At 42.4% G+C, this 22,735-nt stretch overlaps 1 protein-coding gene across 5 annotated transcripts in view; it reads left to right on the forward strand.

Annotated features, from left to right (window-relative positions):
• Window positions 1-412: 412 nt before the first annotated feature.
• Window positions 413-22,735, forward strand: part of LOC124093900 (zinc finger protein 208-like) — a 62,924-nt gene continuing 40,601 nt past the window's right edge. Inside the window, exons 1-3 of one of the 5 annotated variants that reach the window (XR_009226948.1) lie at window positions 413-563; window positions 4,783-4,834; window positions 13,959-20,028. Coding sequence is in view for 1 of the 5 variants with exons in the window: in XM_058579924.1 (XP_058435907.1) it covers window positions 575-639; window positions 4,783-4,834; window positions 13,959-14,020 (179 nt within the window). In the remaining 4 variants the exon portion in view is untranslated. Of the gene's footprint in view, window positions 640-1,095; window positions 1,310-4,782; window positions 4,835-13,958; window positions 20,029-22,735 lie in introns of those variants that run through there. The other 4 variants (XM_058579924.1, XR_009226947.1, XR_009226949.1 and 1 more) reach the window with 4 other exon arrangements.

Below are 22,735 nucleotides of genomic sequence, written 5' to 3' on the forward strand. Positions count from 1 at the left end.
TGCGAAAAATTTAAAAATACATGACACAAATTTCTTTTCAATTAAACAGGGCCTTGCTTTCCATAGCTCGGGCCATCTACTGAAAGGAACACAGGTGAGGAAGGTCATGTAATTTGAAACCTTAATAAAATTCTCAAGTTGCTCCCAATCGTGGACAGCACGGTTTCTAGATATCGCTGACCTTCCTAAGTCCTCCTCTTTAGATGTTGCCTTCTACACCAGGCTAAATACAAACGTTTCCCGCCGAGGTCAGGTCCCAAGAAAGCCCAGCCTAAAAGCCTGGATCTGTCACTCTGGCCTGTTTCAGCCACTGATTGGCTAGGGTAGCTGTCACTCAAGACTGGGTCTGTGCCTGGAGGCGGACAATCAGGGACGCTGGGGAGGAACTGTCCAATCAGGTGCGTAGGCGGAGGGGAAGGGCGGGCTCTCACAATCTCGCATCTTTTTTTTTTCTCCCTTGCTGAACTCGTCCTCCACTGCTCCTGAGTCTTCTTACGGGATCCCCAGGTGACCCTGCATAGCCGGAGTCCTCACCAGCTCGGGTACCGGGAGATCCTCAGGAGGTCAGCGAGTCATGCTGAGCGTGTGGCCAGGACTGGCGGGACCCGGTCACCATCTGCCTTGGGGACCCGAGTGCATGTGAGCTGCGGAGCTTGGGGCGAGTCCCCACCGGCGGGTGGCCCTGGGCCCTATCCCTCTGTCCCGCGGCGGGGGTGGTAGATGCCGGGTCTCCGAGGTCAGCTACTCAGTGTATTACCGAGTCTCTGTTGGCGGGTGGCCCTTGACTTTGGCCCTTGGTCCCTCCCGCTGGGTGCGTTGGGAGGCAGGTTCCCCAGGTCAGCTGCAGAGCATGGCTGAGTCCTCTCTGGCGGGTCGCCCTGGGCTCCTGTCCCATGGGTGAGCTGGGCAGCAGGTCCCTGCCCCCTTTTCTGCTCCCTATTGGCGACCTCCCTGGTTCAACTCTGGGCAGTTTATGTGGCCTGATGCTCCCAGAGTGCGTGGTGAGCAGGGGAGGATCAGGGTTCTGGACTAAGGTGTGTTCTGACTGTGACATTTGGCCTTAGGGGTCCCCGTCTGTCCCTCTTTTCTCCCCAGGATTATGAGTCCTACGGACACATACTGCTAAATGTGCAGGAAACGGTATCAAATCCATTTTCCATTCTGGAACCTGGCTCCTCCTAAGGCTGGCAGCAGACACCTGAAATTCTAGTTCCCTCCCGAATTCCCAGATGCCAGCTGCACCCTCCAGTTCACACTTTGCCAACCATTTGTTCCAGTCTACATTCAAATAGACAGTGTTTTAATTGTGGTAGTTTCACTTATTAATGAATGATATTAAAAAACAACAACAACAACAACAAAAAAAAACATTTTATTTTATTTATTTTTTAACATGCACAAACATTTCCCAGGAGTGGAATGCAGAGAGGAATGACCTGGAAGTTGAGTTTAAAAAGTACTTATTCCTCTCTTCATCTTGCCCAGACCCAGACACCTGTGCGGTGCCTTTGGGCAGAGGAGTTCTTTGGATATTGAACAGGGTCCTGTGTCCTCAGTCATTGTTCTGTCTTTTCCTGGGGCTGCTGCAAGTTGCCCTAAGCTTCCCTGTGCCCTGCAGGGTGCAGGCAATTTTAAGCTCTGCATCAGCTCCTCCTAGAGGACAGCCTGATTTGTGGGGAGCAGCCTCCCAGGGGAGCAGTCGGAGATACCCAGGTCAGGCAGTGAGATGCTGGTGTTGAGGGAACATGACACACATGGTTCCTGCCCTCTGGATGTGCTCATAGCTTTGAAGGAAGAACAATTATCCTAAAGAGCAGGGGAAACTGACCCCAGCAAGGTGGAGCAAAGCCCTACAAAGCTTTTCAGCAGCAGGAGGGGGTGGGAGGATGTGCCTGGTGACAGAAGCCTTACCTGAAGCTGGAGTCTGACAGGTCAGTGTCCAGTGGTGCTACAGTTCCCCAGGTTTGTTGCCTTGGAAAGACTGGCTCACTTATTTTAGTATCAGTTTTTCATGAACTGTAAAATGTAGTTTATTAGTAGAGCTGATTAGAAAGTATCCCTAAAGGGTAAGATAGAGATACAATTCAGGGGGAAAAAAAGAAGGCTAGAAACAGAAAAGAAAGAAACACTTGGCCTTATATTCCCTTAGTTAAAAATACTTATGAATGTTTTTGTTCCCAAGAGTGAATTTACCATCTTTCTCAGATGCCTTCTTTTTTGGAGAGGAGTGGATGTTGATAATTTAAAATAGAATTCCAGGACTTTGCTTTGGGAATGCTACCTGGGAATAGAAAAAGGGAAAACTTATGTTTCAGTTTGGCTGCAGATATGAATGCCCCAGAAGAAAGTGTGGTAGAGAGGTCGGTTTCTTTATTACAAAGATTCAACCTCACTAAGTTGAAGAGGGCCTTGTTAAGTTGCTGAGGCTGGTTTTGAAGTTATGTTCCTTCTGTATCATCCTCCGGAGTCACTGGGATTACAGGCCTGCACAGTACCCTTTTCTCCTTTCAGATGTGTTCTTTATGGGAAAGTGGGGGTGGGAGAGTGGTTTGAAATAGAATTCCAGGGCTTGGCTTTGGGAATGCTACCTAGGAAAAGAAACAGGGAAGATTTCTTCCAATATGGTTGCAAAAAGTGAGTATATTAACCCAATTCATTGTGATAGATGAATTGGTTCATTACAAAAATTCACCAAAACATCAGCTCTGTAGTTTGCAGGGCTTTGGAAGTGGATGGGTCTGTTCTGTACCCTGTGAACTGCAGGTGAATGTTTAACACTGATAACATTGACAGAACTTGGAATTCCTAATAGAAGTCACATATGATGAATGGTTACCAAATATTATCTGGGATATAGCAATTAAATAACATGTTTATTGTCTGAAAAGGAGTACCTAGATTTTCCTGTTGAAATATTAAATTTAAATGGATAACAGGAATGCTCCACTGTACCCAGCAAAGAATTTCATTCCTTCATTGAATCAAAGATTTTTATGGCATCGGTTAACAACTATTTGCATAGAGTAATTTGATGTAAAGAGGAACAGAGAAGTCTTGAAATAATTTTTTAATGCTTAGTTTAGTAAGAATCTGTAAACCCATATATCCCTGTCTAAATAGGGACAAGGTGGCCCTGGGCAGGCTCCCTCTCTCTCTCTCCCTGCTCCCCCTACCTGTGCAGAGAGGTGGTACAGTGCCAGTTCCTTCTGTCATTCCTTGTATTTTAACCAGCTGTGAGGAAGCAGAATTTTATTTGTTTTTGTCTTATTTGAGTTTTCAGTAACTGAATGTTAACTATTAGTGCTCTACCACTGTGGTGCTGTAACGTGCATTGTGTGGGTTCTCTGCCTCAGTTGGCTAGACTCCTTTTGCTGTCTGAGGCCGTGGGTCTCCTAGGTCCCTCCCAAGTTCCTTCTTCCAGAACCTCACCTGTTTCCAGTGTAACTTTTATGTTCTTTGCAATTTCATTCTATTTTTAAATTTGGTCCCCAAGTTGGCCCACTTTATAAGTACGTGCACTTTGGAAAATCGTGGTTATGGATAAATTGCAGTGCAGTGTGTGGAACAGCTCTCTGGCCATTCATCCATGTGTGTTTATCCCTCTTACCTGTCTGTCTGTGTTTACTTTGTGTGACTAGATATAGTTTTTCACTGAATACCATTTGCATGAACATTTTTCTGTGTATTTCCATGTTCTTGTAAATGGTTTTCACTCATTTTCTCATGTTTAGTTCATTTGTGAGGTTGTTTCTTTTTTCTTTTAATATTTTCTGTACATGAATTTATTTCTCTTTGTAAAGACCGCAGACATCTGCCCTGAGGTAGGGCAGCCTTTTTGCCTCCTCTTGCAGTTTGATGGAGAGACCCCCTTTTAATAGATGTGACTATATCATTCTCTTTCTTTTGAATTTATCTTATTAAGAAAACCTAAAGGACAAGGGGTATAGGAGGTTCCAGAGGTAAATGCTTACATGTCCCCTCCTGGCCAGCAGGGAATGAGCCCTCCTGGGGCCACATTTCAGCAGTCAGACTGTGGCTCCCAACTTGGGAATGTGTTTACCCTTCTACAAGTTGGTTTTCATTCTGAACTGTGGGAGAAGCAGGTGCCTTAAAGTGTTTGCTTTTCCTTTTATTGAATTCTTTCTATTATTACCATATAATTAGTTTTTCATGCATTTAATAATTGTATTTCCTGATTATATTTTTATTTTTTTGACTGAAAATGAGTTGACTGAGAGGTAAAATATTTGGAGGCCTTGGTCATGTAGCACCAGCCTCTTCTAAAGTGATGGATGCCTGTCCCCTCCTTTTCAGTAAGGCCGGACCTGGCACTTACCATCTCTGAGGTCAGGGTTGGCTGCATTGGACACCAAGGCTGTAATTCCTCATATAGGCTTGTGACTCTGTACCCAGAAAGGCAGGAAGACAGTTCTGCCTAAGTAGAAATGTTCTCCTGGTGGGGCAGGTCCCCTTGCAGGAAGGACACCCTGCCTGAAAAGTGCTTTTGCCAAGACAGTGTCTTTCTGGCCTCATTTATCCAGGAGTCTAATACATCTCCTGTCACTTAGGGTCCCAAAGGGTATGTATGTGGGCTGGAGTATGCAGGGGTCTTGTGGCACCCTGGGCAGTCAGAGGCAGCTGGTGGGAGGAGGTGGCCTTCCACAGTCAGAGGCCTTCATCTCTCACCCTGTGCAGCTCAGAATTCATCTCCAGGACTGTATCTTCTCTGCTGTGTGAGGCCCAAGTGACTCTGGCTTAGATTTATCTCCCTGTGACCTGCAGGTGCTATGAGATTCCAGGGAGGATGTCAGGACTCCCCAGAAGGCAGGAAATGGTGAGTGTGTGGGGCCTGGACTGCTCAGGGAAGTGGGATGGTTAGAACTGGTGGGAACCAGCTGTGGCTGGACTCTGGCCTCCCACTGTCAGCCCCAGAGTCAGCCAGCCCAGACCTGAGTCAGATGCTGCTACAGCTCAGCCCTTGATGCCTTCAGGACATGGTGTGGGCTGGTGCAGGTGGGTTCTCAGTATGCTGCCTGGTCTGCAGCCACTTTGGCAGAACCCTCTCTGCCCAGCTGGACCCCAGCCCGAGGCCCTCAGTGTGTAGTGAAAGCAGAGGGCCTCATGGATCCTGCTTCAGGTGTAGGGCTCCTGTGTGGAGGATGCTGATCTGAGGATTTGTGCTCCTTCTCCCCAGGAGTCACCTTGCTTTCCCCACCCAGCCCCTGCTAGGGTTGTTGGCACAACCTTAATATTCCTAACCTCTCCTCACATTTCCAGAATGTATCTCCCCCTCCTCTTCACAGCATTATCAATTCCTTGCTCCTCATACTGCATTCCAGCGGCACAGCATGAAAGATTTGTTTTCTGTTTCTGAATTTGCCATGTGGTGAGAGCAGAGGACAGTCAGCTGGAACTCCACTGTTAAAAGACTTTGTTCCTGTCTTCCTTTATCTTCCCCAAGCACAGACAATGTAAAATCTTTGGGTAGAAATTTCCTTTGACTCTTCACAGGGTCCTGTGTCCTCAACTACTTTCCTGTCCTTTCTTGGGGCTGCCCAAAGGTGCCCACAGCTACCTTGTGTCCTGCAGGAAGCAGGCAAATTCAGGCCCTGGGTCAGCCTTCCTAGAGGACAGCCTGAGGTGTGGGGTGTCGACTCTCAGGGGAGCAGCTGAAACCCCTGGGGCTGAGGAATCTCCTTGAACAGGCCCCAACTAAAGAGCTTCCTCCTTCTGACTTTGTCTCCCAAGCCCTATCCCCATTCTTTGGAGACAGGTGGACAGTGAGCCTGTGGATGGTGGTGCTGAGGGGCCAGGTCAGGAGTGATTCCTGCCCTTGCATTCTCTCACAGTTGTGTAGGAGGAAAACCCCAGTGCAGTGCTGTGCAAACCTGAAAAATCTCAAAAGACTGGAGTCATGGTCCAGGTCTCTTGGGAGGGTGATCATGGAGTGTTTTGTGATCGAGACCAGGTAGGAGGATGTCCAGTTCTCAGGGAACCTTCGTTGCCCCTTCAGCCTGACACATCTGTGCTCCCTCAGCACCAGCCCTTTCTGTGTTTATCACTTTGAAATAATTTGCTCACCTATTAGAGACCTAGGTTTCCCTTAAACGTGAAATGTATGTATTCAGAGCTGAGCATGGTAAAATATTCTAAAGAGGTAAGAAGAAGTAGATTTAAAAAAAAAAAAAAACCTAATGTTTTATTTGATACAAATTCTTTCTTATCTTTCTGCTTCTTCTGAGCATGTATAGAAATATCTAGAGACCTCAATTTTTAAATAATTTGATTTCAAATGGAATTACAGGTCCTGGACTCAGGAATAGTACTAGAAAAAAAAAAATCCATCTGTCATTTTTGCTGAAGAAAGTGATTAGATATTCACAAAACCTTAGTAGGTAAATTCAGACTACAAGGATCCATGAGAATATTGGTTCCTTTGTACAGTTAAGAATTCCTGATGGTGGAGAGTCTGTTTTGTTTCCTGTTTTCTGAACTTGGAAGATTAACAATAAATTTTATGAGACAAACATGGCAGTTGCCTGAAATATCAAAATATGATCATTGTTTACAAATTGATTCAGTATCATGAAAATTGTTATTAAATGACATCTCTGCTGCGTGCACAGAACATGTTTACATGAGAACACTAATAATTCATGAGCATCCTTCATGATTTCATCTAATTCCATGTCCCTCCCAGATGCCCCTTCCTAATACCATTCCACTTGGAGTTCACCTTGCACCTTGTGAATTTTGGGGTTTGCATGGACCTTCTGACTATAATACTACCTGATGGTGTTCTCTACAAGGTGTTGGAGACTTCTGGACATTTGGCTACTCTTAGATATTCATCTACTCTTTCCACTTGTAGAAGTAGTTTTCTGAATTTCCTCAACAAAGCCATCCTGGTCTTGGATTTCACAGAATTTAAGAAATGAAGCTAGAGAAACAAAAAAGCTGCTTCTCCACACTTTGATCAAAATGCATGCAATTCATTTCTTCGTTTCTCTTGTTTCTTATTTCCTGTGTCTGCCGAATCCAGCCATCTGTGGTCCAGGCAGGTTGGCTGCCAGAAACTGTTCACATCATGGCATATCACATAGGCTACAACGCCTTGAGGAATGAGTTGGAAGTGTTACCTGCTTCCTTTTAGAGGGAATTAAGGGTAGTTTTCATTTCCTCCTTAGTGTGGTGCAGAATCCACCATGACATTACTGGGCCAGGCCTTTCCTCTGATGATGGTTAGTTATCACTTCATTAGCCTGTCCATGTTGTGTGTTCCTCCTTCTGTGTGACTTGTGGTAGATTGTTTCTCTCCAAGAATTGGTCCAGTGATGAAGATCAGGAATTGAGCGAGACCAGAAACAGTACACAGGGGACCCAGAGCTGTGGAAAGCTAAGGATGTTTATTTTAAGCAACCCAGACATTATATATCCCTTGTGTTTGAGTTAAGCAAGTTGTTTGAGGTTAACATAAGCAAGATACCAAGAATAACATTAAAATAATGCAATGTTCACAAGCTACTTCTTTAATCTCTGTCTTAGATCTAAGTCCAATGATTAATCACAACTTAAGGGGAACAAGTTAACATGAATGTTCCCCAAAATAATTTTAACCACAGAGTACGCATAAAGCAAGACTCAGTCTTAAGAGGAACTTGTGGCAAGTCTGATCACGTCAGCAGAGTGTGTCCTGAGAATAGTGTGCTGTTCTTGCTTGCTCTGGTGTGCCAAGAGTTCGGAGGATGTTAACCTTCCACATGTCTTGAGACTTAAAGCACTCCATCAGTCCAGTATATTGGAGTTCACAAATTGTGGCCACACAGTTCTTAATAATATTCCTTTATGGTTCTTTTGCTCTCTGTAGGATTAATAATAGTCTACTGAGTTTCTTTTCTACTGAGTTAGTTTTTGTCTTTTTCTTTACTTTGCTGTTGTGTGTCATTACAAGGATATTCATGATGAACCCGCTTTTGATTTTTATTCTATTGATTTCAAGATTGCAGTTTCTTTGGTGTCTTATATGCTAGCATCAGATGTATGTTCACCTTGTTCTTTGTTCTTTAGTTCCTAAAGTGGAAGTTTGAATAGTTGATTTTAGTTCTTCTTTTCTAATGTAAGCCTTCAGCATCTTTAATCCCCCCTAAGCCCTGCCTGTGCTCTGTTCCACAAAGTTTCCTAAGATGCAGTTTCAGTTCTTTTCCATTGAAATATTCAGACTGATCCTGAGACACCCTTGACCCATGTGCTGTTTAGAACTTTGGGATTTGACCTGCAGATATCTGGTGGTCCCCCAGCTGTGTTTCTGTTACTGATGCCATGGTAATTCCAGTGTTCCTGGTGCCATGTTGGGATTTGGTAGCCTTCTGCACTAACGCCTGTTGGGGCTTAGAGTGTCTGGTCTTAGCGACTGTCCTGTGATGTTGAGAAGGATGTGTGCTCTGCTGCTCTTGGTTGAAGTGCCCTAGATGTGTCCATGAAAACACTGTAGTGGGTGTGATGTTGAGTCAGACTGTCATCTTGAGTGCTCTCCTGTGTGCTCCATCTGTCACTCACTGTTATATGATTGCTATCGCCATGTTTCCTTGTGAGTCTCTCACTTGTTTATCAGGTGTTTTGAACTGTTGTAGGTCATGCATCTAAATGATCAAGGTAGTGGGTTTTAAGTCTTTTTAGTGAGTCTAGTGTCAGTAATGTTTTTTTTTTTTTTTTTTTTGGTGCTGGGGACTGAACCCTGGGCCTTGTGCATGCAAGGCAAGCACTTCACCAACTGATCTATATCCCCAGCCCTCAATAGTGGTTTAATTCAAGCATTTTTTCCACTGATGAGATGTATTTTCCTATTGTGTGTTTTTTTATTTTGTTGCTTTCAAAAAGTGGGTATATGAATATTATAATGGTTCCTCTGAAATTAGTTTTTCCCTCTATTCAGAGTTTGCTCTTGTTTGCTATTATGTGTAGTGACTTTCCAGAGTATTTTTGGAGACAGTAGTTTAGTTGCTCAGTGTACTCAGAGGGTCTCTCTCAGCTTTTTTTGAGCCTGAGTTTTGACAGAATTCCGTGAGGAAATAGCTGGAAAGAAAACAGAAGAAACATCAAGAGCTCAGCTCCTCCAGGGCCTGTGGACATTTGTGCTGGGGCTGCTGCTTTAACACATGGTCATGCTGTTCGTACCCCTCCAGCCTCAGTTCTCTGCAGAACTGAGCCTGGAGGGCAGCCAGTGCTCAGCATTGGGTCTTGGGGCTCAAGGTGAGGCAGAACATCATGGGGGAAGATTGTGTGGTGATCAGGAAGCAGAGATAGAGGTTTCCACTCACCAGATACAATATATCCCCCATAGCCACACCCAGTGAACCTCTTCCTCCAGCTACACCCCAGCTGCCTCCAGTCACCACCCAGTTAATCCCATCAGGGACTAATTCACCAATTAGGTTAAAGTATATAACACAATCATTTTTCCTTCAAACCTTCTTGCATTGTCTCACACATGAACTTTTGGGGGACACCTCACATCCAAGCTGTAATACTCAGACTGCTGTCTTCTATATTATCATGCATGCATTAAGCATATATATTATGTACTATATATTATTGCTTTTATTATTGTTCCATATTTGTTTTTGGGATTCTTTTATAAATGAAATTTTGTCTTAATTTCATTTCAGTATTTTATTTCATATATAGAAGTTGATTTTTTATTATGAATTCATTTTTATTGAGGAATTTTTTTCTTTTCTTTTTCTACCAACTGAGCTACACACCCCAGCCCCTTTTAATTGATTTTTATTGAGTTTTGTGTCTTACTTTTTCACTGCTGGCCTTGAGCACACATCTTCCTATTTATTGGGTGCTTCCAGGTTTTAAGCACCACTTGTCCTGTTGCTGTAAGTTTTGCAGTGCGGCGTGCACGAGGACCTACATGTGGACTCATTTGGGATACATCAACTTTGGGAAATGGCTTGGGGTCCAGGAACCACCACTGTGACATATGACATGCAGATGATCACTTCAGCCTTTGAAAGTTGAGCGGTCATGGCCCTGTGAGGAGGTTTGTGTGAGGCCTCTGTGTATGTGTGGGTGTGCTGGAGCCCCACAAATTCTCTAGGTTCTGATCTCCCGCTGTGAGCAGGCTTTCTGGTAGGAGCAGCAGTGAAGGAGCAACCTCAAATGTCCCTGTTCTTTTGCAGTAGAGACTCTAGGGAGCGGGAAGCCAGAAATAAGTCAAATGCACATTGTGTGAGCTGGTTGCTGTGGATGATGGAGAGAGGTGATGGGTGCAGAGGCTGCTCTGACTCCTCCCATCTTGGGGCCTGTGGATGCTGTCTCTGTGGGTGAGTCCCACCTGTCTTCCCACCCTGTCCTCCCTCTGGTGACAATCTTGTACTTTCTGTGAAATCACTCTGTAGCTCACCCTGTGAGGGGGACACACAAGGGCCTTGTGTGCTGCTTTCTTTCTCTGAACTTGGTGCCATAGTCCCAGCCTCAGTGCTGCAAATGACAGGACTGAAAGGTGTTTTTGGTGAAATCAAATTGATCTGTTATGCTTTCATTAATCTCATGGATGGTACAACATCCCAGAAACCATTTCCAAATCTAGTGTTGTGAGACTTGTGCTCTGCATGTTCTTGTGGGAATTGATGAGATTTACATCTTATGTTCTAATCCTAGGGGAAAGCATTTTTTTTTTTCACCATAGGTCATGATGGTCCTCTCTGCTTTCCAGGTATTACTTAATTAAGTTGAAGTATCCCCTTCTAGACCTCATTTGTTGTGCTGTTTATTGTACAAGTGTGTTGTCTTTTTCAAATGTTTTTTTTCTGCACCAAGTGAGATGGCTCTGTGTTTCAGTCATGTTGCAAATCCTGTGTCACACCAATTGATTTTCAAGTGTGAGACCATCTTGCAGTTCAAGAATACAGTTCCTTGGTCTGTATGTGTATTCCTTAAATGAATCTCCTCAGACGGTTTATTGGTATTTATTTGAAGATTTTTGCATAGGTATTCATGAAAGACAGTTATGTGCAATTTTTTATACATAATCAGCACAATTTTGGCCTCAAGGAGTGATTGTGGAAGTGCTTTCCCCTTTTCAGTTTTCAGAAAGAATTTGAAGAAGATATGTATTAATTGTGGTGAATTTGGGGGAGATTTCAGCAGTGAACGGCTGCTCCTGGGTTTTCATTCACTGAGGCTAATTCACTCTGTCCATGTCTAGAACTGTTCATATTTTCTCTTTCTTCTGTATATGGTGTGTTTCTCGACTTCTGTCCACTTCCTCTGTGTCACTCCATCTGTTGTACCTGGGGACTTGTTAACTGAGGTGTGACCTACGGTTCCTTCAGCCATGCTGTTGTGATGGAGGTATTCTGCTGGTGGTGCAGTGTCTTTTCGGGGGCATTCTCTTGACTGGGCCTTGCCCTGGTCTTCAGGACACTCAGACCTCCCAGGGCCATTCTTCATGAGCACTTCTCAGCCCTTCCTCCTCCTGATCTATGCAGGAAGAGTAGGGGAAGATGGGCTGGGGGTTCTCCTTCCCCAGACGTGTTGGCTGAGAACGTCTCAGGTGAATGAGCCTTTGGAAAGAGCTTCTTCAGAATGTAGGGCTCAGGAAGGATGGGTTCTCTGGGAATAGTAGAAAATGTCCTCTTTCTTGTCCCCATGCCTTAACCAGTGAGCTTGAGGTGGGGCAAGATGTAAGCATGCATGTGTACAAGGTCATAGGGAGCTAGTGAAGGAGGGAGAGAGGGAGAGAATCTTCACTGTGATATACTGTCAGTGTCTCTGGGGAAAAAACATTATAAATTTGTAGGAATAGTCAGGAAAACCCATGGGCTGCAGGTCGTGGTAAATTTCACAAGAGACAATACTGCTGCAGGGGCAGCCTCCTGCTCTCCCCAGTCCTCCGTCCTGACCCAGGGGTCCTGGGCCTGCAGTGGGTGTCAATGCCATGTGCTTGCCATTCTCCTGGGCCTTCCTCTTCACTGAGGTGGTCCTCTCTCCACACGTGGCTTTCACCTTCTGCTCCACGTCCTGGTGTTCCATTTCAGTTGTGCATTTATTCCTCTCACTCTGTGATCTTGCTCTGTGGTGTTGCACGTATTGCAGGTTTCTCCTCCATTTTTATCTTTTAATTCCCTTTATTTAATGTATTTGAATTTCTCATTTTTTTCAATATTTACTCTTTCAATGTTTACTCTTTGTGAAAAAGAGTTTTGGATTCTGTAAGACATTTCTTATACACATCTGAAAGTGTTTAGTTTTGTTTTTCACATCAGAATCTCTAATGAACAATAGTCTATGGATTAGAGAGGAAAACAGTGCATGTTTGCAATTAGATACCAGTTAGTTTTGGTCCCATTTCACATTGTTTGTGATTTATTTTTCCCTCTCAAATACCTTTTATGTCATTATTAAGCTCTTCCTATAATTGTCAGCCCCCTGAAAATTTTTTTCTGTCTTGCTTCATTCTTACTCTGTCTGATAGCACAGAATCAGCAGATAGAGTAAGAATGAAACAATAATTCTGAGTATCATAATAGAAAGTCCTTTATGTACATTCATATGTCACATAAATACAGGGATACATTCTGGAGGAGCATTTTTAGGCTGCCTCACCGTTGCACAAACATCTTTCTGTATTCCCCAAATCCTGGATGGCACAGCCTCTTGCACACCTAGGCTTTATGGTCTCAATGTTTCCTGGGATAAAAATCTCCACAGCATTTTGCTTTATGAAATACTGTAGTTAACAGTACATTAGGTTTGTTTATACCAGCAGCACTGTGCACACACAAGGAGTCCCTTTACTACAGACAACTTTAGTATATATTAATAATATAATAATAATGACCTATTATTAACCCAAAACACCTTTGAGCAAAACGTTATTATGAGGCACATGACTGTAGACTATATAAGCCAACAGTCTGCTGCATTTACACATTAATTATTCTTATTATGCTTGGAAAAGTAGCATCCATTGACTACTCCTAAGTGTTATTGAGATTATATCAAATTATATATGGATATCACATGGAAGAATGACATCTTAGGGATATTGATTTTTTTTTTTTTTTATTCATGGTAGCTTTCTACTTATCCCATTCTGTTTTGACATCAACTTAAAGAAAGTATCAACTTGTTCTGTGTGTTGATCATTAGGCCTTCAGTAAATCTGTTTCAAACAACCAGTGGTTCTCTTGGTGTAGTCCGACAGGATGAGCTCAATCCCCAGTTAACACATTGTGACCACCTGGATGAAATATTGTCTATCAGAGAGTCTGTGCCTGTCCAAAGGGATTATTTTTATTTATTTATTTATTTATTTATTTATTTTTTGAGGGGGTGGCAGGAGTTGAGGGACAGGGACCTGATCCTTTAAGGTCTTATCCTAAGAAAAGAACTAAATAATAGGCTTTCTGAAGGAAAGCAGACATCTAGTATATAGCATGTTGTTTCCCTGCTATAACTATAACTATACTATAACTCAGTGTTAATGCTCAGTTTGGTAGGATCCCTCCCAAATCCTTAGGTCTCCCTATCTGCAAACTTTCAACTTTGTCAGTAGGCCGTTCTAAGGGTGTGCACTGTCAGGAGGACTAATATTAGTTCTCTTCTTCACATGAGGTAGTAGGGCTTCATTAGTCCATGTATTAGACATGCACCCTACAAAGACTCCATGAGAAGGGTGTTTTTCTATTGCTTTTCTAAGTAGTTCCTTTCTAATATTGGAATGCATATGTTTGCGGAAGTAAGTTCTGACAGTTTGAGTTTTTCTGGACAAATCATGGAGTAAATATTGGAGACCTCAAAATCATGTGAATATCTTGTGTGTAGAGAAGAGATCCCTCATGTTTTCAATCTCTTCTGGTCTCCAACACACATTTGTGTGATATTTTAGAATATTTAGATATTTTTGATGATACATAATTCCTATTGATTTTATGGTTTCCTTTCAGGAAGTAAACAGTACGATCAGAACATTGAAGATCAGAGCAAAAACTCCATGGAGGAATCTAAGGTAATTTTACTCAAAAGAGGAAGCAGGGTCCCTTGAGGGAATTCTAGCACATCCTATAAGTTTACATGCAAGGAAACAAAAGAAATAGGCACAGTATAGAATTCTTAGCAATTTTTCACCAGAAATATAAGCTTAATGAAGATATATATTTAGTGTATAAAGAATAATTGATTTTCTGACAGTACTGATACCACATTCTTGATACCACTGGTTTTGTTTTGAGGGGGTAACAGGGATTGAACTCAGGGGCACTTGACCACTGAGCCACATCCCCAGCCCTACTTCTTTTTATTTGATTTAGAGACAAGGTCTTATTGAATTGCTTGGCCCCTTGCTTTTGCTGAGGCTGGCTTTGACCTTGTGATCCTCTTGCTTTAGCCTCCAGAGCCTTTGGAATTACAGGCATGCATCACTGTTTTTTTAATAGCTATGCAAGCAATTTTTCAACATAATCAATTCATTTACTCTGAAATGATTTGGACGTGACAAAATCTGTGCTTTCTTTGGTATTATAATAATGAGAGTCTAAGATCTATTAAAGAAAAAAAAACAATTAGAAAAACAAAAATAAATATGTGCTTTTAATTTTTCCAGAAGTCATATGACAGACTCTACCAAAATTAAAACAGATATTCATTGTGGAAAACCCTTTAGTGAGATCCGAAATCTTAACCTAAAAAAAGACATATCTGCTTGAGTAAATCAGTGTGAGTGCAGTGTATTTGGAAATGTCTTCATATTTTCCATTCTTTTTTTTGGAGGTGGGGGTGCTAGAAATTTTACTCGGGCACTCACACTAAGCTACATCCTCAGCCCTATTTTGTATTTTATTTAGAGACAGGGTCTTGGGGAGTTGCTTAGTGCCTCACTTTTTGTTGAGACTGGATTTGAACTTGAGATAATCATGTCTCAGCCTCCTGAGCTGCTGGGATTACAGGCTTGGGCCACCGCACCAGGCTCTATTATTTCTTAATAGGCACATCATATTTCAGTCTGCTTATAAACCAGATGAACATGAGAAGTGTGGTGGGAAGACATATGAACCTCAGCAGTACAGAAAACCCTCATTTCTCTCCCAAGTATTCAAAGGAAGTGATGAAGCACACTAGAAATGGACCTTATGAATGTGTATGTAGGAAAGGGTTCAGTTGTTCCCAGAGTTTTCAAAACATGAACCATCTCACACTGGATTAGAGTCCTAGGAATGTAAGCTATGTGGAAAAGCCTTTGCTTACTTCAGTTCCATTTGAAAACACCTACTGGAGAAAATCCCTATGAATGTTAACAGTGTTGGGAAAGCCCTCACTATTTCTGATTATCCCCAACTGCAATGCAACCAGTGTGGTACATCCAGTTCCCTTCCAACAGTTGGATCAATTCATACCAGAGAGAAGCAAGATTGTCAAGATTGTGGGAAGCCTTCCCTGTTTCTGTTCATCTTCACTCACATAAAAGTACTCATATTGGAGAGAAACCTTACGAAGGTAAACAGTGGGATAAATCATTTACAGTTCTTACCTGACAGTACATCGAATAACTGAGAAGCCCTATGAATGTAAACAGTGTGGTCACCTTCATGCACATGAACAAACTCAGACGGAAAGAAGGCCTATGAATGCAAAGAACGTGGAAAAGCCTGGAGTTGGCCCTCTCACCTTCAAAAGCAGAAACAACTCATATGATTGTGAACAGAGTGGCACAGCCTTCACTTAAAGTCATGCTCAGAAAACATCAAACAACTCATACTGGAGAGAAGCACTGTGGATGAAAACAATGGGAAATGCCTCCCATTACTGGAGCTTCCTTTTAAATATGAAAGACATTGTGCTTGAAAAAAGCCATTGAATGTAGAAAAAAAAATGTGGCAAATGATCTGATACTTCCAATCACCTTCAGAGTCATGAAAGGGCTCACATGAGAGAAAACCTCTTTGAGTGTAAACAATAGTTGGTAAGTCATTGAGTGTTCTCAGTCGCCTTCAAAGCCATTTCATTAACTCTGGTAAACAAAACTGAATGTGTGTTGGTTCCTTTTCCTTCCTCTGCACGGATTTCTTATTATGGAAAGAAGCCCTGAGAATGTGAGGAATATGGGAAGTGTCCAGTTTTCCCAGGTTTTTGTTATGATATCTGGTGCAGGTGTCCAATGTTCCAATTCTCCTCATTTGTTCACTTTCTACCCCTGTGACAAAATACATGAGAAAAATCAACTTAAGGAAGGAAAGATTTATTTTGGCTCACTTGATCATAGGTTTCTGTCCATAATTGAGTGGCCCCATTGCTCTGGGAAATGGACCATCATGGTGGAAGCGCAGAGCAGAGCTCATGGCACCCAGAAGGGGAAAGAGAGAGGGAGTAATGGGCCACCAACCACATATAGCCTTCAAAGTCATGTCTGAGTAGTCCACCTGCTGCAAGTAGACATCCCCTCCTAGTGTCCTCCTCCCACAGCACCACCAGCTGGGGACCCAGCCTCCAGCACATGTGGCTTTGGGGGACATTCCAGGTCCATCCATGCTACAGCACTTGAGTTACATGAAAGAACTCATGCAGGGCAGTGCCTAGGAGTACAGAATGTGAAGAGTATCCCATCTTTTCAGTTTCCTTCAAAGACAAATCAGGACTCACATTAGAGAAATGCCTGATGACTAAGAAATCTGGTAATGCTTTCAATTTTCCAGTTTTCTTTGAAAAGAAGGAAGGATTCACGTGTGGTAATGAAATGTGGTAAATGAATGAAGAAATGCCTCCAGGCCTTCAGTTGTTCTAGGTCCATTCAGACACACAGAATTCATTAGTGAGAGAAAGACGAGGAGTGCATGGAAAGTGGGAATGCCTTCATCTCCCTGTGACATTCAGAGGTGCAGGATGATGCATCCAAAAGATGTGCGTGTTAGCTCGACTTTAAGGTGTGAAAACACATCGATTTTCTGGGTTAAATCTCTCATCTTGCATTGTAGGTCTTTCTATTTATAGTTTTCTATCGTTTTGTTGAGAATTTTTGTATCTATAGGCAAAAAAAAATTTGTACACTAATATGTAGCATAGAAGTATCTAGTACATAGAATATATGTATGTGCATATATCTGTGTGTATGCTATATAGGATCAGTACAGTTTTGTAAGTAAATAGTGTGTATTATATATACTATTTTATAAGATAATGTAATTAAGCACCATGTGCATTATCTAGGATTTTATGGCATCATAGTATAGTATTAAATTCTTATTGATCCATAGTATCAGGTATTTCAGTTTCCTCCTACCAGCCCTATCCCAAACCACATAATTTTGAGGGAACCAAGAGCACCTCACTTTGATGATACTACAAAGCTTTGCCCCTTGCCCCTTATTACATCAGCAATCAAGTGCAATCCCTCTGTGGGCCTGGATGGCTTCCTGTGCCCTCCTCTGCTTAACTCTGTGTTTCCATTTTTCTTATGTGTCCAGTGGGGGTGTTACATGTTTGTCGAAGTCACCCTGGGTGCTAATTCATTTGTAGGTAGTGGTGTGAATGGGAGGCTGTTAGAAACCTTTACAGCATAAACAGAATGGAGTGAACATGAATAAAAACAGCTGCTCAGCTTTTACTAATTGCTCTTGGTGACTGGTTCCACGGCACAATGAAACCACCTGAGTAGCACCTGCACTTTTTGATGGGTTTGACCTTGGTCTGCCCACAGTTACTGATTTGTACCTGGTGTTGCCATTTCTCCCCTCACATGAGTACTCACATCCCCTACACATAATGGTTCACTGGCTTTACCCACTGAATGCCTTCCTCCCTCAAGGCAGTGAAAGAATAGCTACCCAACAAGTGCTTTAGTCCTGATTAACAAGAAACAGGCTAAAGCTCTGTGGACCCTGCATTTAATTTGGGAACCATCACTAATTGCTTGGGATACTCCTGGGAGAGACTCAGGGATGGTCTTTTGTGAAATTCGAGAAAGAAGGGGATACTCACCTTGAGAACAATTAAGTACATCACCTAGTTTCTCAAAGTTGTTTTCATGGAGCAGGCAAGAGTAGGGGCCTTGCTTGTCTCTCGTGTGCTAATTACCTTACAGCCCTGTGCACCCTTCTGTTGAGGGGCACATCCATGATGCTTGATGGTCCAAGTGCTGATAGGTAATGCATGAGGCATTAGCTCCTCGTGAAACCTGGGAGGAGTATCTCAACCATTCATGCTTCGGAAAACCCCTCACCAGTGTGTGAGTTTTCCTTAGCACTAATGCTTGTCAGCATGCTAAAGTCTCATGGAAGAAGGTTTTCTGGCCTTAGAAAAATGACTTACTGCAAGTGGGTATTAACCCACACAGAAATAAGTCTCATTACCCGAAGGCTGAAGTGGTGTCTTCCAGTGTGGGTTACTGGGCTTCTGAACTCTTCACCTTAGCCACACATGAGCACTAGCAGTGATCAGATGGAGTCAGTACTGGGGAAACCTGCAAGTTTGCATCAGTGGAAATCCAAAACGTCATAAATCCCTGTGGGTAGGGAAGGGAAAAGTGTCATGTGCAGTGATCAGATCTAGGAACCCAGCACCTGATGGCTTGGCTCCCCAAGACCCAGCAGTTGTACTGCCACAGTCACTACTGCCTGTGCCTCTGTCTCAACAAGTGTCCTAGTTCCTGTGTGAAGGGTGTAGATGGCTATTTAGATATCTTGGACCAATGCAGTTGTCCCTTGTAGTTCTTAAGAGAAAACATAGAGGTGATGAGTATGTAACTCCACAATGGATCCCTTGCTTTACATGGGAGAGGAACCTGTGTTCAATCCCCAGTACTGCACAACAGCAAAACAACAATAAAAGAGCAACTGTAGCTGAGTGTAGTGACACACACCTACATGTCAGCAGATAGTGACCCCGAGGCAGGAGGATAGCGAGTAGAAAGCCAGCGTCAGCAAATTAGTTAGACCCTAAGCAATTCAGCAAGACCCTTTCTCAAAAAGTTAAAAAAAAAAAAAGGACTGGGGATGTGGTTCAGTTATTAGACACCCCTGGGTTCAATCCCCAGTACCAAAGGAAAACACACACACACACTTACACACACACACATACACACACTCACATACATATACACACACACACACACACACAAAAAAAAAAACCAAGCAAATAAAATAAGCAACTATAAAATGTGTGATGGAGAATGAAGACCAATCCCATAAAGTCAGTGGCCGAACTTCTTGCATCTTGGAAAAGATGAAAAGGAAGGCAAAACACAAGAGGTTAAGGACATGAGAAGCTTATGGGTGGCTATAGGGGGCATTGGCCTGGGGTCAGCCTGGTTGATTGGGCCTTGTTTTAGTCAGTTTTTTGTCAGCTGTGACTAAAAGACCTGTCAAGAACAATGCTGAGGGGGGATTGTTTGTCCCAGGCACAGTTTCAGAGGTCTCAGTTCATAGACATTCCTGTCCATTGCCCTGGGACCAAGGTGAAGTAGGACATCTAACAGAATGGATGACCGAAGAAAGCAGCTCCAGACATGGCAACAGAAAGCAGAAATAGAGCTCTGCTTACCAAAAATAAACGTAAATCCTGCAGGAAAGCCCCCAGTGAGCCAGCTCCCCCAGCCACACCTCACATGCTTGCAGTCACCAAGAGTTCATCCACTCAAGTGGGTCGATGCTCTGCTTGGGTTACACACATGCTAGGCAAGTGCACTATCACTGAGCCCCAGCCCCAGCCTCTTGATGACAATTCTTAGCCTAAAAAATAAGAGAGGGAAGTGGAAAAGGAAAGCAGGAAGGAAGCCATAAGTAGGAAAGAGGTGGAGAGGAATTAAGTGTGAGCAGATTTTTGTAAGGAAAATTGAAATTGATGAATACAGAAGACTGTTGTGTGGTGAAATAAGACTCTTTCTCTTGAAGTAGAATGTCGGATTGTTCCTCAATGGGCAGGAAGCAGTAAGAGTCAAAACTGCTGACGTATGCACATTGTAGGTGTAAAAATGTTATGACACTTGATGTGTCCTTCAGAATTCATTAAAAATTTTGAAGCAAAGTTCTCTTTTATGTAATGGGTTCACTTTATTTTTTGAATGTGGGGGATTAGGAAAAAGTTAAAAGTCATCTAATGGGCATTTGGCAGAAAAATTATGATAGTCCAGACCTTATGGAATTCCTTCACTACATCCAGGATATTCAGGGGATGCCACATGGCTTGTTAAAGAAATTCTTGATGACTTCAATGGTTTTAATCCTTGGAATATTTTAAAACATACAATATGGTAAATTCTAGAATTTTGTGTTTGCTACTAGTTCTCATTTGTGTTATAACGATAAGATGCCACATCTTCAGATAAGAAATCTGACAGCTCCAAATAATAACAAAACATTTGTGGTCAAAAAATGAAAAAGGAGGAGTTGTGGAGAGAGGTAACGTTCTCTGATTGCATTGTGGTTGTGGTGCACTTGCCCTGGGAAATTCCTGTGTAAAAGTCCAGATCAAGATTTGCCCAGTTGCTCTGGTGACACCCTGCCTGAAGAGGCTCTGTGAAGAGACACAGAGTCACATCAGTCTTGACCTTGAGATCACACACCACCTCCCAGGAATAGAGAATTCTGAATATGACAAAGCCACAATGTTTCACCCATGCTGTGACTTCTACGCCTGCCCACTTAGCAGAAACTCTGGCCATGGGCTTCCTGGGTGTTAACATGATGCCCCTAAGTTTACAACAGTAGAATAGCTACAAGAATGTTTCTAGTCTTGTAACTTTTTAATGCACAAAGAACAATGCCTCTACAGTCTTTAACTTCCTGATTATGAGACACTATATAATACATGTGTTGTGCCTGCTGTGGGTCACTTCTTCTCCATTAGAGATGAGTGCTTCACCTGATGCCAGATTTCTCTCTAAATGTGTGTCTTTCCTAATCCCCCCTCACTGGTTTTTGAATTAAGGTCTATGCAGGTCAGAGCACAGAGTTATTGGAGATTGCCTATATCAATTTTAGGTTGATTCTTTTTTCCTTTATTTTGCATAGAAATACCATTGGGATTTTTGATAGGATTTCATTGACTTTGTAGGTAAGTTTTGGATAGTTTTGATTATATTATGACCTTGGAAATGTGAATACTAGCTGTCTTTCCCTTTATTTGTATATATTTTCATTTCTTTCAGGATCATTTTATAGTTCTCAGTGTATAAGCCTTTAATCTTCTTGGCTAAGTTATTTCCCAACTTCTATTCATAGTATTTTTTTTCTTTCCTTTTCAGATTACTCATTATTAGTGTATGTTAATGTACCTTAGTTTTGCAGATTGAGTTTTATGCTCTGCATCATTGCTGAGTTCATTTATTAGTTTCCTTAATTTTAGTGTATTTGAATTTGTTGCTCTTTGTTACTCTTTTTTCTTCAGTAGATAATTTGCCATTGGGTATGGTGGCACTCACTTGTTATCTCAGTTCCTCAAGGGGCTGAGGCCAGCCTGGACAATGTAGTGAGATTTAAAAATAAAAATATAAAAAGTGTGTAGCTCACTGAAAGGTAAAGCTGCACTAACAGAATGTGATTTGGAGATTTAGGAAACTTTCTAGGGGTGTCCCTTGGAAGGTGTCATCTTGTTGACATTAGTTGTTTCTAAATCCATGCTATATTTTCTCTTATCCCACACTGTTTTAACTTTAGTTAATAGACAGCTTCATGTTGTTCTGTTTGTTGATCATTACTCTTATTTACTACTTGGCAAAATGTTATCTGGAGTAAGCCACTTGTTACCTTCAAAATGTTTTTGTTTATTACTAATCAAATAGTTTGAGATGATTTCTACAAATCACTGTTTGTAGAAATATGATCTGAAATATGATCTTCTGGGCAGCTGGTTAGAGACTCTGCCTGGAGCATGGGCTAGCGGGGAAGCTGCTCATGTCCTCAGAACTGGTGTAAGAGTGGGACAAGATGGTAGAGTTTGAGAAGGAAAAAAGAAATCCAATAAATACTGTCTGGCTTGTATAAATTCATTAGGAATAATGAGCCACGCTTCACCATTAGAGTGGTATAATCTATCCAAATCCTGATTTCCCATATGACAGCAAGGTTCAAGTTTGTGTGCAGGCTTTTCTGAGGATATATGAGTTCACAAGTGCTAATAGGAAGAAGTCCTTTCTTCTTAGCAAGCAGATGGTTGGAATTTGTTTTTAGATGCATTTGAGGCACAATCTGCAAAGGGAAATTTTGGTGGCCCAGGGTAATATCTTTCTCCCAGGACTCTCCAGTGACAAGGGTATTCTTGCTCTAGTACTGCTTTTTTGTGTAATTTAATTCTAGTGTAGGAACACCTGCATTTGAGGAAATGAGTGTGATGAGTTCTGAGTTTTGGTGACCAAATCACAGAATAAGTATTTGGAGAGCACAGTGTCATGTGAACACCATCATGTTAAGAATATTTATTTTTTAGTTTTCGGCGGACACAACATCTTTGTTTTGTATGTGGTGTTGAGGATCGAACCCGGGCCGCTCGCATGCCAGGTGAGCGCGCTACCGCTTGAGCCACATCCCCAGCCCCCAAGTATAGATTCTTAGTAGCTGCCAACCTCACAGCCCTCAACGACACATTTGTGGGATATATTTAACTCAGTTGCCTTTGGGGATGTGGCTATGAACTTCTTTCACCCAGGAGAAGTGGGTTTTGCTGGATCCATTGAACAAGAATGTCCACAGAAATGTGATGTAAGAAGTCTCCATGATATTTCTTTACTCAGTCCAAT

The sequence above is a fragment of the Marmota monax genome, unplaced genomic scaffold (assembly GCF_021218885.2).
Source record: "Marmota monax isolate L192 unplaced genomic scaffold, Marmota_monax_Labrador192_F-V1.1 WCK01_AAM20220418_F8-fsc00442, whole genome shotgun sequence".
In the NCBI taxonomy this organism is placed as follows: domain Eukaryota; kingdom Metazoa; phylum Chordata; class Mammalia; order Rodentia; family Sciuridae; genus Marmota; species Marmota monax.